General features: G+C 40.6%; 2 protein-coding genes across 2 annotated transcripts; one reads left to right on the top strand and one right to left on the bottom strand.

Annotated features, from left to right (window-relative positions):
- Positions 1–664: 664 nt before the first annotated feature.
- On the bottom strand, positions 665–8,256 carry LOC113154736 (tubulin beta chain-like). Its single transcript, XM_026349089.1, has 5 exons — positions 8,160–8,256; positions 4,629–4,737; positions 3,715–3,825; positions 3,376–3,620; positions 665–2,965 (listed from the first exon to the last, which is right to left on the bottom strand). Exons 1-5 carry the CDS (start codon positions 8,214–8,216, stop codon positions 2,153–2,155), a joined length of 1,335 nt encoding a protein of 444 aa, XP_026204874.1. The 5' UTR covers positions 8,217–8,256; the 3' UTR covers positions 665–2,152.
- A 990-nt stretch (positions 8,257–9,246) lies between these two features.
- Positions 9,247–16,245, top strand: flot1a (flotillin 1a). Its single transcript, XM_026347030.1, has 13 exons — positions 9,247–9,386; positions 9,847–9,910; positions 10,135–10,210; positions 10,772–10,862; positions 11,017–11,160; positions 11,307–11,426; positions 11,516–11,611; positions 11,876–12,028; positions 12,113–12,294; positions 12,783–12,828; positions 12,992–13,129; positions 13,462–13,626; positions 14,166–16,245. Exons 2-13 carry the CDS (start codon positions 9,868–9,870, stop codon positions 14,184–14,186), a joined length of 1,275 nt encoding a protein of 424 aa, XP_026202815.1. The 5' UTR covers positions 9,247–9,386; positions 9,847–9,867; the 3' UTR covers positions 14,187–16,245.
- The last annotated feature ends 528 nt before the right edge of the window (positions 16,246–16,773 follow it).

Genomic DNA, 16,773 nt, shown 5'->3' with positions numbered 1-16,773 from the left:
TAAAACTAGAATCAGTTATTATATATGGAGTAAACCTGGAGCCTCCAGTCATGTGTAGGTGGTGCTGTCCAAGGTCCTGATCCAGTTTTCTATGGTCCTGAATGAGCCCCTAACCCGTGTGGTGTGGTGGGGGCTCCTGGGGGCCTGATTTAAACTTAATTAGCACAGTTTGAAACTGAGACTGTGAAGAGGTATTGACCACATTAAACATTAATTGTTTGTCCAGCAGTAAGACACCTGATTGGTCATTGGTCCTGTGGCAGATGGTCTGACCCCCACAGACCAGGACCACATGAAGAGACTGAAAACAAGGACTCAGTCTAAACTACATGTGAGGGTACTGAGTAGAACTGGTCCTGTTTTTAGTTTTATTACTGTAACTACACTTTAAGTTACTGTGATTCAAAAAACAAACAAACAGACTTTATGTTAAATGTGCTGCTGAATATTTCAGTATCTATGTTCCTCCTTCCTCCAGTAGAGGTCCTAAGGCAGGACCTCCTCATGCTGACACTGCCTTCACCTTGTTCCTCACAAGTTGCTCTGGATAAAAGCGTCTGCTAAATGCTTCAGTTTCAGTATTAGTGTAACGACTTCCTGGCAGCTCACATTAAAAACCCTAAAAGCTGATCATTAATAATAACTGACAGAATAAAAACAGGTTTTATGTTTTTTTATTATTTCTCCCAAGTGTTTCACAGTCAGTGGGATCTCAAATCCACATAATAATAAAATAAAAAGGTACTAACAAACAGTAGAGCACATCGAAACACACACAGATATAAAAACAGCACGTGTTTGTTGATTTGAATGCTGAAGTGGCTCAGACTGTAAACATTAAACGTTTAACGGTGAACACAGAACTTAAAATTTGATCATTTTAAAGTATAAAGTTTGAGTCGACCTTTAAAAAGCAGAAGCACCCGAGTGTTTTATTGTTGAAATGGGTTTTTAGGAGTCTTAATAATTAAACTGGTGAAATGATGGTGAACTATCAAATATAAATAAGCATCAGAGCCGGAGCTCAGCTGAACGTTTCTGGATTCTCACTGTGATGACATCAGTTTTTTTAATTTCTCTCCATGACTAATACTTTAAAATACATCATACTGTTCTTCTCACAGTGGAGGTTTAGTATATGGCACATATGTGTTTCAAATCATACAAAACAAAGACTGTGGGGCGTTCTTGAACTTGATGACTCACAGATACTGATCAGACTAGTGGACTTTCCATGACCTGACCTGGGTTCTGAGCAGCTGCAGCGTGTGGTCCTCATCACGACGTTGGCTGGCGTCTGAGAGAAATCCTCCCGCTGCTGCTGCATTAAGTCAGTGTTTGTTGTTCAATTATTAAATGAAACAGACCCAGGTTCTGCAGAATCTGTGATAATTCTGCTCCAGACAGTCTTTCTTCAACGTTTGAAACATATTTATTTCGTGGTTTCAGGATAAAACACATTATAATTTGAGAAAGAAAAGGATCCGACTGAGGTTTTGTTAGCTGAGGTTGTAATGTCCATTAAATACAGGAAGGAGGAAGAAATACTGACAGTGCTGTTTGACCTGCTGCTACTAAATTCACATTTATCTCAAAATGGATCAGAAACGCTGCTTTAAACAATAATAAGTGAACACTGACAGAAATAATAACACTGATAATGGCATGATTTCACGTTCAGGTTCGAGGCTTGGTGATGTGACCCTGTTTGACTTCACCTTAGTTTTAATACTGTTTCTCATGCGAGACGATTTGGTTCCAACTCGTGTGAGTGAACATTTGAAATATCAGTAACTAATTAAACTTTACTGTACTGAAGGGGGGTTATTATTCTGTTTACTTCATGGTCTACTTTTTAAAAAGGTTTTTGGAGTCTAGTCTTGGTGAAGCCGTCCAACATTAATCTGTAAACCATGGCACATAAATTTGGTCATTTTCTTTGTTTCTGATCAAGCTTCCCGTTCCCTTCTCTGCCTACATTCATCTTTTTCTCTTCACACCATTTCTTTCCCTTCATTAAATCCTCAACTCTTCTCTAACCATCTTCTTTTTCCGTTCTTCTACATTCCTTCAATATTTTTCTTTTTTTTTTACTTTTTTCTGATTAACTTCTTCTTCCTTCAGCTCATGTGACATTAGTTATGTTTCTTCTTCAGGCATCTTCCTCCACTTCCTCCTCGAACTCTCCCTCCTCCTCGGCCGTGGCATCCTGGTACTGCTGGTACTCGGACACCAGGTCGTTCATGTTGCTCTCTGCCTCGGTGAACTCCATCTCGTCCATGCCCTCGCCGGTGTACCAGTGGAGGAAGGCCTTGCGCCGGAACATGGCAGTGAACTGCTCAGAAATGCGCTTGAACAGCTCCTGGATGGCCGTGCTGTTGCCGATGAAGGTGACGGCCATCTTGAGGCCACGTGGAGGGATGTCACAGACGGCGGTCTTGACGTTGTTGGGGATCCACTCCACGAAGTAGCTGCTATTCTTGTTCTGGACGTTCAGCATCTGCTCGTCCACCTCCTTCATGGACATGCGGCCACGGAACACGGCGGCCACCGTCAGGTAGCGTCCGTGGCGAGGGTCGCAAGCCGCCATCATGTTTTTGGCGTCAAACACCTGCTGGGTGAGCTCGGGCACAGTCAGGGCGCGGTACTGCTGGCTCCCCCGGCTGGTGAGAGGCGCGAAGCCGGGCATGAAGAAGTGGAGACGAGGGAAAGGCACCATGTTCACAGCCAGCTTCCTCAGGTCGGCGTTAAGCTGCCCAGGGAATCGCAGGCAGGTGGTCACGCCGCTCATGGTGGCTGAGACCAGGTGGTTGAGGTCCCCGTAGGTGGGCGTAGTAAGTTTGAGAGTGCGGAAGCAAATGTCATAAAGGGCTTCGTTGTCAATGCAGTAAGTCTCGTCAGTGTTTTCTACCAGCTGGTGGACTGACAGCGTGGCGTTGTACGGCTCAACCACTGTATCTGACACCTGCAGACAAAGAGAAGGGAAATCAATACCGGCTGATAAACACGGCATTCAGAGAAAATCACAGCTCGACAGGTTATTTCATTTCCTCACAACTCATTTTATTGGCTTCCCACATCCATTTTAGACTCAGTGGTGGAGAACAGTGCTGCAAGGGAGTCATGTTAGACAGCAACAGAACTTTATTAGTGCTACAGATTATTGACGTTCTTTTTTATTTTAACAACTTTATTAACAATTAAACTCCTGAGACACATCCACTTAGTTAAAATATGATCTAATCGGCAGCACGGGTCAACAAAAATGAATTAAGTCATGGAAAATTATCCACAGAATTAGGAACAAACATGGCCCCGTATCTAAAATACAATCAAATATTAAAAAAATCAACGGGACAATATGTAATGAGTTACCTTAGGAGAGGGCACCACACTGAAGGTGTTCATGATGCGGTCGGGGTACTCCTCCCTGATCTTGCTGATGAGCAGGGTGCCCATGCCGGAGCCGGTGCCTCCTCCCAGGGAGTGTGTAAGCTGGAAACCCTGCAGACACTCGCAGCTCTCAGCCTCTTTCCTCACCACGTCCAGGACCGAGTCCACCAGCTCTGCCCCCTCTGTGTAGTGACCTTTAGCCCAGTTGTTTCCCGCTCCACTTTGACCTGGGAAAACCCAAAACAGCCATGTTTAAGCATGATTTAATATCCCACTGTGACCAATCAAGACCAACTCCTCTCCAGAAGCGCAGGTTCTCACCAAAGACAAAGTTGTCAGGTCTGAAGATTTGCCCAAAGGGTCCAGAGCGAACTGAGTCCATGGTGCCTGGTTCAAGGTCGACTAGGATGGCTCTGGGCACGTACTTCCCTCCTGTAAACACAGAGACACGACTACTGTCAACCAATAAGAAACATGTAATTAAAACTGTATAAGGAAAACTGTGTAAGAGCCTGAAAACAACAAAGAGAGAAGGACATTGGATTTAATTTGCTAATAAGAGTGATAGTTGATTTTATGTCGTTGGTGGTAATACTTATGGTATGGTAATACCACACTTCAGTTCAGTAGAGCAATAAAAGGTTTTAGATCTGAAGCATACAAGTGCAGTATGTCACTTGGCCACTAGATGGAGCCACTCATTATTAAACTACAGGAACATACAGCTGATTTTAAAGTGAACACACTGAATATCTGTAAAGATAATATGTAAGAAAACTATAAGTTTAAGATTTATGTATGTATTTTTAGTATTATTTATATGAACTGCAACACAGGCACACATGTACTTCATTTGTGTCAGAATTAACAATAACATACGTTTCTGCAACTGTCTATGGAAAATCGGCACAATAATAAAACAACTACTTTATGGTTTTTATTTTTAAAAGGAAAAAAGAAATCATATTAAAACACAGTGCATTTTACTGTATATAGTATGTAAATCATTGTGTCCTGTATAACAAACACTACAGGTGCATCACAGCCTTAATTCTAGTATCTTACATAACAATGTGCATAACATCAGCATTTACCAGCCTTAAAGAAAGTCTATTGTTTTGCTTTCTCTCCTTTCAGTTGCAGTGAGACAGTTTCTCCGCAGGGCGGCTCTCACTCCCACTACCTCACTTCATCTTATCAAACACAGGACTCAGCGTGTGTCAGGATGCACCTACCAGTGGCTTCATTGTAATAAACACTGATCCTGTCCAGCTGCAGGTCGCTGTCTCCATGGTAGGTTCCTGTTGGGTCGATACCGTGCTCGTCGCTGATCACCTCCCAGAACTAAACACACACAAACACAGGCCGATACACCATCAGTACAGAAGCTGTAATGCTTCTACTAATAATCACTACTGACAGTATCTGCAGGTTAAATTTAAGTTTTACAAACTATTGATCTCTCTGTGTCTCTGCGCCTTTTAATTCAGCTAAAGAAACTCATAAATCCCAGTCTTCATGTTTAAGTCCAACCCTTTCCCTGGATTTTAAACTGACCCATCTGAGGCAGTTGAATAAAATGCTGCATATTCAACGAGGTAATTCACTCCCAGTTCTGAACAAGTCTTAAAAAGAGGTGTCATTGTGGGCTCATTACAGCCAAAACTGCAAACCACTTTACTGGGGGGCAGAAAAGTGGTTTGCAATCAATCACTCTTCCGTCCTGAAAGAAACCTTCTTTACATGCAACGTGGTCTGTAGCTGTTCTGTTCATTACAAGCTGCATTTTGTTGGTACATGTGGGAAGAAATAGTGACAGTGCTGTTTTACCTGCTGCCACTAAAGTCACATTTATCTCAAAGTGGATCAGAAATACTACTTTAAAAAAAACAGAGCATCTTATTTAAATCTACTTCATTCCCAGATTAACCACATTTATGTCATCCAGTATTAGATGGAAACGTCAGGAAGAAGCAGAACCGACAGAATTTCAAAAGCTCAGAGACAACAAACGGAGGAAGTTCAGCACTGAGGGCAGAATGAAAAACAGGATTTACTGGGTCACGAAAGAAGCAAAAAAGAGCTCATTGGAACCACAACGAACGATTTTCATAATGGATTCATCTGCTGATTGTTTCTTTAAATAGCAGATTAATCATGGTACAGTGTAGAACCTCTGCACACTAATTATTGTGGAGAGGTTCTGTTGATGCTTCCTACAGATGAAACTACAGACAACACAACATCAAACTGAGAGAAAACAACTAAAAATAATTTGACCATATGACCGTCTCTGCCCAGCAGCCTGTTGTCTCATGATATAAGAGAAGCAGCAGAACACTAATAGAAAACGGGAGTTTGTTAACCAGAACTCAGCATTTCAAAGTACAGACCCTGTTTATTAGGACTCTTCGTGACCTGCAGAAACCCCTTAAGTACTTGTTCTATTTGAAGTCGGAGAGTCAGTAGGAGCGGAGCTTTCTCAGAGGCTTCAGTCGGCCTCGTTCCTACAGGCTGAGACATTAACGCCAAACTCAGTTAAGACGAGAGCGAAGAATGTCACAGCAGCTCAGGCAACTGACCCTAATCTGTGCCAAACACAGTGTGAGTGTGTTTAAGGAAAAAAGGGAACGAGCAGCAGAGAGACGGCTTTATACGCGTGGCAGAGAGAGTGGTGGGCAAGAAAATCTTTGTTTTTTTATCATCATCATCATCATTATCTCCTTAAACAAACTCTCCTCTACATTTACATTTCTAAATCCCCAGATTTACGTTTAAGTTTTTAATAATCTGTCTCTGTCTGCTCCTTCATGTCCATGAGACGTTATCCAGCAGCATCCAGTGACAGACGAGACCAGATTTTAGTTTTAAAAAGTGACGGGATTCAAGCAGCAGGAGTTAATCCATGTGAATCGGGGACAACCTCGGCCTCGCTAAGTACTCTGTAAATACACTTGTCTTCACTGATCAGTCTGTGTAGTGGAGTCTGAGTCACCTTATATGTGTTGTGGTCCCACCAAAATCAAATCAGCTGGATGAGTCTGCATGTGTTCAAACTACAAAGGTCATATAGTCCTGGTCAACATGCAGAACAGAACCTGTGGCTGTGATGGCTAAAAGAGGAAACACTGATGCTCCAGTAACTTCAGTCAGAAGGGTGAAGAGGCCTAATAAAGGGTGGGAGGTGGTGCTTCATAATGCTAAGGATCTCTCAGGTGCATCGTCAGTGAGACCTCTCCAGGTGTGTTCACTATCCTCTGTTTGGACTTGAACTCGATGCAGTTCCCGCACTAGGTAATGAATCATTCAGGCTGGTTTACTGGATTCATGTGAGGAATTCCCCGTAATGTTTCACACATCAAAGCAGTGAAGTAGTTTCTCAATATCATGGAAATGTTACTTAACTCTTAATTTTATAGTCTTCACTTTATTTATTTCCACAGTTGGAAATAAACCAGTGACCAGAAAACAAACTCAAATGAAACAACACTGTTTTCTATTCTGTTCTTCAGATGTGATGAAATACATCCTTATATAAAAAATAATTGCAGTCAAAACCAATGCTGATACACAGAAAGCCCTCTACAAATCTAAGTTCATGTGTAAACAGGTTTTCAGGGTCACTGTTGGTTTGGGGGCCCCCAGGGCGTGGGCATGTGATACACTGACTATTTAAATGACCTCATCTGTGCTTTCAGAGCAGACACTGAACCACTTGTTGTCTTTCCCCCTGCAGCCCCCTCCTGCCGCGTTCCTCTCCTCTGCCTCAGCAAAATTCTCCTTTTCTTTTCACCCTCTCCTCTTGTCTTGTCTCTTCGCTCTTTTCTCAGTGACAAAGACTCCAGCTCATCAGGCGGCCGAGGCAGCAGCTGGCCCTGCGCGTCTGCTCCAGTCTGGCCAGATTCATTAATCACAGATCAGTGACGCCAGTCACTGTTTTGTCAACTGTTTCAAACGTGTGAATTTTTACTGTATTTCTATGAAGACTGCTGATAAATAGAAATGGGGTATGGTTATAACGGTGACTTCCAAGTAATAAAGTATAACTACAACATTTCTATGGGCTGTGGTAGTAGTAGTAGGCTTTCTATTGGAGGTTTAATTATTCTTTAAATAGTTTTTAATTGTATCTCTCACTTTAACTGACCTTTAAAATAGTTTATGTTAATCATTTTAGTGCTTTACAATCTTACTTGACTCTTGACTGAGTAATGCTACAGTCTTTTTTATTGTCTCTGTCTTATACTTTCATTATAGTTTAATTCTTAGAGCACTTCTTTGCTACACTTTTTAAACTTTTACTAATAAAAACATTTATTAGCCTTCTGAAATATATTGCAGTTAAACAAAGGCATATAATTAAGCTAGATGAAGGTAGCTGCCACTGAAAACTATTTAATTTGGTGCTAGAAAGACAAAAAGAAACTAACTTAACATTTATTTAAAAAAATTCTTTTTTTTTTAATAAGTTATACATTTAATATCATAATATTAATATAAAGCCACATATTCATAAACTACTTAAAGATAGATTAAATAGGTCCTAAAGAATAAAGTGGAACAATGGGGCTGAGTGTTTTCTGGTCCTTTTGCATCTTTATACACAGTATAAAATACTGAAAATAAGCAGTTAATTATTTCTGTAGAATAAATTAAAGTCTAAAAGTGCCAAAGCACACAACAAAAAAAAAGTTTAACATAACTGTTTAAAAACTGGAATAACAACTGAAAAAATCAGTGCACTTGTTTTCAATACTTCTTCTTACCTTGGCACCAATCTGGTTCCCGCACTGGCCGGCCTGGATGTGCACGATTTCCCTCATGTTGGCTGGAGGTTGGTGATGAAGGTGAAGCAGAGATGAGAGCAGCTGATCCACTGACGGACTGAGTCCGGCTGCAGGGTCCTGGCTGCACGGCTCTCAGGGCTGTGGGCGGGGACACGCTGCATTCACCGCTCTGATTGGCTGTGGTCGCTGCAGCCGCGGCGCTGATTGGTTGAAATGATGGACAAGGGGTTTCCCTGTCTCAGAAGCAGGGACCGGAAGAAGAGAGGGAGTGCCGTGTTTCGTCATCAGTGCCTCGTTGGAGCTGATGAAACAATAAGAACAGAAATCTGAGTTAAATCACTCAAATATTAGTACTTTTAGTATTTTACTCGAGTATTTCCACTTTATACTGCTGTTCCACAGTAGGCTGTAGAAATACTCTGTTAAGTAAAAGTCATAAATAACGTAAGATAAGATAAAGTATCATAAAATTAAAGAAGTACAAGTATCTTATCATAGTTACTTTGTAGAACCGGTATCTTAAAGAACAAAAAAGTAAAAGTATCCCAAATGCACAATGGCAGGTTGTTGAAATATTAGTACTCTATTACAAGCCAATGTTTTCTTTTTACTGAACCAAAATTATTTTGCAGCTGAATTTATACAGTAAAGTTTTCACTACCTTATTTTAAAAAACAGTCATTCTGCAAATTAACTACTTTTCCTTCAACTATATGCTGCTGATAATACTTTCACTGCACTTTTACTTCAATAACACCCTGAATGCATGCATTTTATTGTTAGCAAAGTATTACACTGTGGTATTACTGCAGTACTTCTTCAACTAGTAAATGCATGGTAAATTTTAATTTATTTACGATCCTGGATGGAGGATGAAGGATGGAAGTATCTACTTATTGAGGGAGTTGCATTATTTGAGGAGGAAACACTGAAGCTGTGCAGGTTGCAGGCTGCAGGCTGCACGTTGGGAGATGACACTTCTCCACCGCACCACTAGATGCCGGACGCTCGCACTTTGCAGGATGGTTGTGCACCGATCAAACCGCTGAGCTGCAGCCTGTGTTGTATTTACTGAGCGCATCAGCTGGTAACGGGAATAACCTGCACCTGGGATAACGTTATTTGACATTTAACCAACACAGACCGCTGTTTATTTCGACATTTTGTTCCAAATCTACACGAACCACCTCGTTTATAGACGAACGGGTAAGTGTGTGGCTGGATTACTCCTCTATCTACATCCATCATCGAATATAAACACGAATTAAATTGATGGAGTCAATGGGTGGACAGCCATCCGGTGGAAAAGCAGCGTTATACAGACATTTAACGCGTTTATATTTGTTAATATGTGGCTCCATATCTGCATTTTCTCTCTCATTCTCACATCTTGTCTTTGGGGGTTTTGCTGCGCAGCATTAGAGTAAATTAGATTTTAGCTCTGCTCCCACCACAGCCCCTCCCTCCTCTCTAATTCTGGGAGCCATATAACGGATGTGTTTCTTATTTGTGAGCCCTAATTTCTAAAAAGAAATTATTAACATAGTGCAGAGATTATGTCCAACACTCATTGATGCCTCTGGATTTTCCAGACTATCCTTTTGTAAATGAGTGTTTACAATATGTGAATGCTCGTCTCTATTATTTATATTTCTTCTGTTTTCAGTCTGAAAGAAGATCAACAACCATGTTCTACACCTGTGGTCCCAACGAGGCGATGGTGGTGTCAGGTATAAAATAAGCCCTGTGTAATAACCAGTTTATTAAATCTTATAAAAAATGAACATCAGTCACCATTAATCCACTAAAATGCAGTTTCCAAAGTGGACAACATCTATCTAATATTCAGAAATTATAAAATATTTGTTGATTTATTTTGTTTATATCACTTTATGTCTCTATATCACATGACCTGATCCTGTCTAAACTGATTTGAGGCTCTCTTCTCTCTCAGGGTTCTGTCGTTCTCCTCCTCTGATGATAGCTGGAGGACGAGTGTTTGTCGTCCCGTGTATTCAGCAGATACAGAGGTAGGTAAAAGTCTGTATCTGTTGTTTTATCTTCTGCTATTGACTGCTATATTTTGACATTATGTGTACACAACACACTAAAGGTAGTCTGCTAAAGGTAGGAAGTGATCTTTTCTTTCAACATCATTAATTAGTCGAAATATTACACACACTTTTAACTGATAAATATAAATGTGGTTAACAGTTTGTGATTATATGATGGAAACATTCAAGACGTGCTTTCAGTTCTCTCCTCATCATCCAATAAAATGTATTAGTAACATCTATATAATGTTTAATACTGTTTGTGCTGCACATAAACCATAACGTGCAGTAAACATTTTCCCTGGAAACAGGATCATCCAGGGCACATTTAGATTGTCCAGTGCTGCTCTTGCTGTATTAGTTCAAGTTTAGCCATTATGCTTTGTTTGTCTATGATGATCCTGTGCCTGCACAATCCAGCACTCAGCTCAACACCAGCACAAAATGGAAGTTACTAGATTTAAATGTGTCCCATTAGAGCAGTGGATAGTCAATAATCATCTTTGCCTTTTTGCATCCTGCCCTGACTCTCTCTAGGATCTCCCTCAACACTCTGACTCTCAATGTGAAGAGCGATAAAGTCTACACCCGCCACGGCGTCCCCATCTCTGTCACTGGAATAGCCCAGGTGAGTAAAACACTGGTCAAGCACATTTACACCTGTGACATTTACTAAACAAGACCGAGTTGGTATGGTTCAATAACAATGTATGTGTACAGTGAACATTATGTTCTGTGTTTTACTCTGGTTCTAATTATAAACATGTTGCTTTTTCCTACAGATGAAGATCCAGGGTCAGAATAAACAGATGCTGGCTGCAGCTTGCCAGATGTTCATGGGGAAGTCAGAGCCGGAGATCGCTCAGATCGCCTTGGAGACACTGGAGGGACACCAGCGGGCCATCATCGCCCACCTAACTGTTGAGGTACAGATATGAACTTTTACTATGGATTGTTCTCAACTGACTCTTTGCTAACAGCAGTATCACTGTAAATGTTATGGAACTTAATAAGTGAAACTTCTTTTGTAATTCACAACACCCATCCCATCACAATCTTTCTTATCTTACAGGAGATCTACAAAGACCGCAAGAAGTTCTCAGAGCAGGTTTTTAAGGTGGCTTCTTCTGACCTGGTCAACATGGGCATCAGCGTGGTCAGCTACACGCTCAAAGATGTTCACGACGACCAGGTACTAAAGTGGTTTCCAGGAGGAGAGATATTTCCAACTTTTCTAAAACCTGAACACATTTGATCTTTTTTCTTCCTCCTGGTTCACAGGACTACCTGCATTCACTGGGAAAAGCTCGCACAGCTCAGGTTCAGAAAGACGCTCGTATTGGAGAGGCCCAGAATAAGAGAGACGCTGTGATAAGGGTGAGATAAATCACACTGGCTCCATCTCCAGGGATATTTTTATTGATCTGTTGACCAACACAATGCCCTCTTTCACCAAAAGGCAACATGCTTTAATATTCTTTATTTTTGGAATCACTCAAAGACTAATTTTGCCTCTGGAACATCTTTTTCCTAGGATCCTGTCTCTTCTCTTTTTAGTCTGTTTTGTTTAGACACCCGTGATATGTGTCGACATTCTAGCCTGTACTTCATGGTTCATGTTCCTCTTGCATCTCTCTGCAGGAAGCCCATGCAATGCAGGAGAAAGTCTCGGCTCAGTACAAGAACGAGATCGACATGGCAAAGGCCCAGAGGGACTATGAGCTGAAGAAGGCCGCCTACGACATTGAGGTCAACACTAAGAAGGCAGAGTCAGAAATGGCCTACCAGCTGCAGGTACTGGATACTTATTTATGTTAGAGTAACGTAAGGGTTTACACATGGATGTGAGTTGTCTTTAATTTATTCTTTCCTCGCCAGGTTGCGAAGACGAAGCAGCGCATCGAGGAGGAGAAGATGCAGGTCCAGGTGGTGGAGCGAACTCAGCAGATCACTCTGCAGGAGCAGGAGATCACCCGCAGGGAGAAGGAGCTGGAGGCAAAGGTGATGAAACCTGCAGAGGCTGAGCGCTACCGCCTGGAGAAGCTGGCTGAGGCTCAGCGGTGAGTTGCAGGTTTATTCTCACGTACAGCTGAGCTGCTCTCCCCAAACAGCAGGGAGGTGTTTGAAGAGGCAGGTGGTCTTTAAGTTGTAGTACAAGAGCTTAAGGCCCAGCTCCCTGCAGGACGTTGTCTCTCTTATAGGCAGAATGTTACTGCTCTCACTGTTTGCAGCAGCCAATAAATATTAAGAAAGCAAACCCAGCATCATACTAGGATCATGTGAAATGAGGTGTTTTTGCTTTTGCCTAATGTTTAATGTTGTTTGTGATACAAGCTGCTTTGCAGTCTTGGTTCTCATTTGCTTATGCTAACTAACTTTAGACATATGTTTGACATCTGCGATCCAGCCAGATGTTAAAGGTAACACTGTATATTGACTGTTTGAAACGGGATCTGTCAACCTTTTAGTAGCAGATGGACCACAGATGGTTCAACCAATCTGTCTCTGTGCTCTTCCCCTGACTCTGCTTTTCTCTCTCTCTGTCCAGCCTTAAATTGATTATGGAGGCAGAAGCCGAAGCTGAATCCATCAGAGTGAGTCACTAGAGGAAGAATCTTAACTCATCTGTATTTTGTTTTTTGAATAGTTCATGTTGAGAATCTTGTATATATAATATTGATCTTATGTACAAAAACTCTGTTAAGTACCTCAGATGGGGCTTCAGGGAAAGTAATCCCCTCCCTTTGTCTCTGTCAGATTAAAGGTGAGGCTGAGGCGTTTGCGGTGGAGGCCAAGGGCCGTGCAGAGGCAGAGCAGATGGCGAAGAAGGCGGAGGCCTTCCAGCAGTACAGGGATGGAGCGATGGTGGACATGCTGCTGGAGAAACTGCCTCTGGTTAGAGCTTCCATACTTAACACTCAATAACAACTACTTACACTGTATACACTGTTCTTCCCACTGTTATTCTATCCTATTTGCTGTATATGTGCTTATTTGTAAGGGTTAGGGTTAATTTAATCCATGTTGGCTAATTTAATCCACTTAATTACCCAGTATGAGTTGGTTAATTTAATGGTTTTAGGAGGACAAACGGTTTCACTCCTTAGATCTCGCACCCGTCTTATCTAGTCACACACTTTCTTAATGTTCTTTATGTTTTATCTGCCTTTGAAGAAACCTTTAAATGATTAAGGTTCCAACATTTGATCATTTCTGTCTTCCGCCAGATGGCAGAAGAGATTAGCAAGCCTTTGTGTGAAGCCAACAAAGTCACCATGGTGTCCAGTGGAGGTGGGGAGGTGGGAGCAGCCAAACTGTCTGGAGAGGTGTTGGACATCATGACCCGCCTCCCTGACACGGTGGAGAAACTGACTGGAGTCAACATCTCCCAGGTAACTCGGTCTGGCACACGTTCGTGTTTCCAGTCTCTTTAATGTGTCACGGTTTAATGGTCTAGCTTGAACTACATTCACTATTTTATCCTGTAGTGCAGTTTGAATTTATTCCCTGCTGATGCATGTGAAATGTAAAACGTGTCATGGAGGACGTGACTCAAAATGCCCACTAGAGAGCAGAATAACTCCATAATAAGCTAAAAAAAAACACATGCATGACACATAACAACATAAAGTAAATTAGCAAACAACTTCCTCTAAAACTGTCATCCCATTGGAGTCATGTTATCTTTACTTTTGGCTTTGTTTGGTCCAACCATCAACCTTTGAGGAAAAACTCGCTCCCCAAACACTTTTCGTTTCTTCATAGCTCACTTGAGTCAGTGTTTTTTTAGCTGCTGCTTTCTGCTGCTGGTAGTAAAACCAAAAAAAAGAAGCTACTTTAAAAGAGGCTGAAAATCAATGTACAGCCGCATAGCTGAGCGATTGTTTCCTCTGTAGGTTTGTTCAGTCATAAAGTGAACTTTTTTCTGCAGGTGAAATCTCGTACAGGCTGAAGAGAATCACCCAAACCGGTGACCAGGCAGACCCCACACTGCCCCCTCAGCCTGCTGCCTCTTTCCTCTACTCCTGTGTCTGTCGTACTTCATCTTTATAGCTATGTGTCTGGCTCTGTCAACATCTGGCTGTGAAGTTTGTGTTTTGTGAAAATGACACTTTCACTTCTTGGATTGTTGTCACTATGCTCCTCTGGCTACAGTTATAAATGTTCCAGAAGGAATTCAGGTCTGTGAATTTATTTAAATGGTGTGACCACATTTTTAAAAAGCATTGAACCAAGAAACAGCTGTAACTGAAGTCCTTTACATTCATCTGACTTTGTGTTTACAGTCCTATCATCTCCTTATTTGTAGTATGTAGTAGTATGATGCATTTTGTTTGCTTTATTGCATTTATAAGAAAGTCTCGAGTCTCTCCCCACCTGTTCGTGTCTCCTCCATAATCTGCCTGTATACACTGAACCGTAAGTGCATCTTAACATCAGCGTTCAACACAAACATGCATTCAAACCTTCATTTACTAATGCTACTAACATCGCATCATATATAACACTAGATCGAATCCACAGTCTGTGGTTGTAGCTGTCGCTCTTTTCTCATCGTGTATCTCAGACTGAATTCACTGAATTTAAATGTGCTTTATTTATTTTGGTGCTTACAGTCGTGTATGGTTGTAGACAGATAATCAGAACTGTGACACCATCAGTAAATATGTATGGAACTGCTATGTATTATATTTGGACATCTATCATTGTTTTCTGTACATATTTGCGTTCTCCATCCACAGTGTCTGTAGATTTTTTAAGACATTTTCTTTGCTTAAGGTACAAGTACATTATAGTATCAGGCATTCGAATCCTGTGCAGTAGCAGTATACCACACTCTGTCACTATACTGTATATAATACATGTTCACTAAACATTATATACGAGTCATTTCCCATCTTAGAATCAATGCATCCTTCACCCAGAATGCAATGCTACTCAAGTTTAGGAGCTGGCTCTGAAGTGTTTGTTCCTATAAAGTGTTTCCAAATTGCCTTATCTCTATCATACTGTTGCCCTCTACCTCATCATAAGCTCTGGGTCTGGGTATTGAAATGTGTTATATGCAGACTTTTATTTATTTTATTTAATTAATTTATTTATTTTTGGTGTTTGCATATGTTTTATATCATTCAAAGATACTTTAACATTTGTTTTTATTTATTATCATTTGTATTTGTATGGAATGGTCTTTTCCTCCATGGTACCCAGACCTACACTCCTCACTGTTTCTTTATGACCTCTCTGCATTGCTCATTAATGTACAGCCACATGTACTGAAATGGCTTTGTGTAGTTAAATTTGATTAATTTTGGATTAACTTTTATTATGCATGCACTGATATTTGTCACACTTAAGCTGTAATTTAATTTTACTAATGCATAGTTTTTCAGTCAGGATGTGGAATAACCAAAGTAGGAGGAGATCACGTTCGTTAGCTATAGAAAAAGATAGATGTGCTTCTATAATGTGATGTTTTCAGTGTAAAGTGGCACGTCATATGGATATATATGTATTTATACAGTATATATTTGATATTTGCTGCAGTACTGATGTAGCACTGTTTAATTCACAAGTCACCAATAACAGTTCTACTAACTCTTACTAACAGCAGCCCCAGTGTTTTTTATCTTGTGTCACTTTAGTTGAGTTTTCTATGTTATTTCAGCTCCTGCTGTGGTTTGTTGAAGATGTTATATTAGAATTGCAGGTACCACTTTGATGGATTTTGGAATTTTGTGTTTTAAGGAAAACAACCCTGTAAAAAATATACCGCACTTGTCATCAAATTGAAAAGGGACACCACTTTCTTTACTGTCCTTTACTGTTTCCCATATTCTACTGTTTATTTTCCGTTTACACATAAGATGTTTGAAAAGTTTTTGTTTTGTTTTTTTCCAGTTTTTATTTTTATGTTCATCAATATACAGATTGTTTTTTATTTGAAATATAACTGAATAATGTTTTTATGGAGACCACAGGAAAAATAGCATGGGGGTCCAAATAAACAAACTTTCATGGATCGTGTCTGATTAAGTTTTTACCTGAGCTTCAGTTTTCTATTCAAACCATACAACTTAGCTGCAGCTAAGCAGTGTGTGAATCTTTGTTATTGTCAAAGAGTTCAGACCATATCCTCAAACCTTCTCCTCCCTATTGCTTGAGAAAAGTAGTGGATCTATTTATGTGACAGAAAAAAGGCAAAATACAAATGTGTAATAAAGAGTAGTAACACCTGTCAGTATAATGCAGCCGGACACACTGTGACTTCAGTGTTGATTCATTATAATAAATATTGACCATGACAGCTTTCATAAACTATTTGCTCCATGACTGTTGTGTTAGACTGATTTAATTTCAGCTAGGTCTTCCTACTAAAATGTGTACATGCCAAAATATGTGCATTAAATTAAAGTATGTAAGCACTATTATTACGATACTATAATAATAAAACCTATCTGGCTGTCCTTTCATATTCCCGCACCAACTTGCGGGTTTCTGCCCCAAAATGTGCAGCAATATGTCGGTGAAGATTCTCA

The sequence above is a fragment of the Anabas testudineus genome, chromosome 11 (assembly GCF_900324465.2).
Source record: "Anabas testudineus chromosome 11, fAnaTes1.2, whole genome shotgun sequence".
NCBI classification, from domain to species: Eukaryota; Metazoa; Chordata; class Actinopteri; order Anabantiformes; family Anabantidae; genus Anabas; species Anabas testudineus.
This window is presented reverse-complemented; position numbering and strand designations above follow the sequence as displayed.

Coding starts and splice junctions, on each gene's coding strand:
- LOC113154736 (XM_026349089.1), bottom strand. CDS start 8,216: ATGAGGGAAATCGTGCACATCCAGGCCGGCCAGTGCGGGAACCAGATT. Junction 4,738..8,159: donor GGAACCAGATTGGTGCCAAG/GTAAGAAGAAGT, acceptor GTGTGTGTTTAG/TTCTGGGAGGTGATCAGCGA. Junction 2,966..3,375: donor GTGTGGTGCCCTCTCCTAAG/GTAACTCATTAC, acceptor CTTTGTCTGCAG/GTGTCAGATACAGTGGTTGA.
- flot1a (XM_026347030.1), top strand. CDS start 9,868: ATGTTCTACACCTGTGGTCCCAACGAGGCGATGGTGGTGTCAG. Junction 10,211..10,771: donor TGTATTCAGCAGATACAGAG/GTAGGTAAAAGT, acceptor GACTCTCTCTAG/GATCTCCCTCAACACTCTGA. Junction 11,612..11,875: donor AGAGAGACGCTGTGATAAGG/GTGAGATAAATC, acceptor ATCTCTCTGCAG/GAAGCCCATGCAATGCAGGA.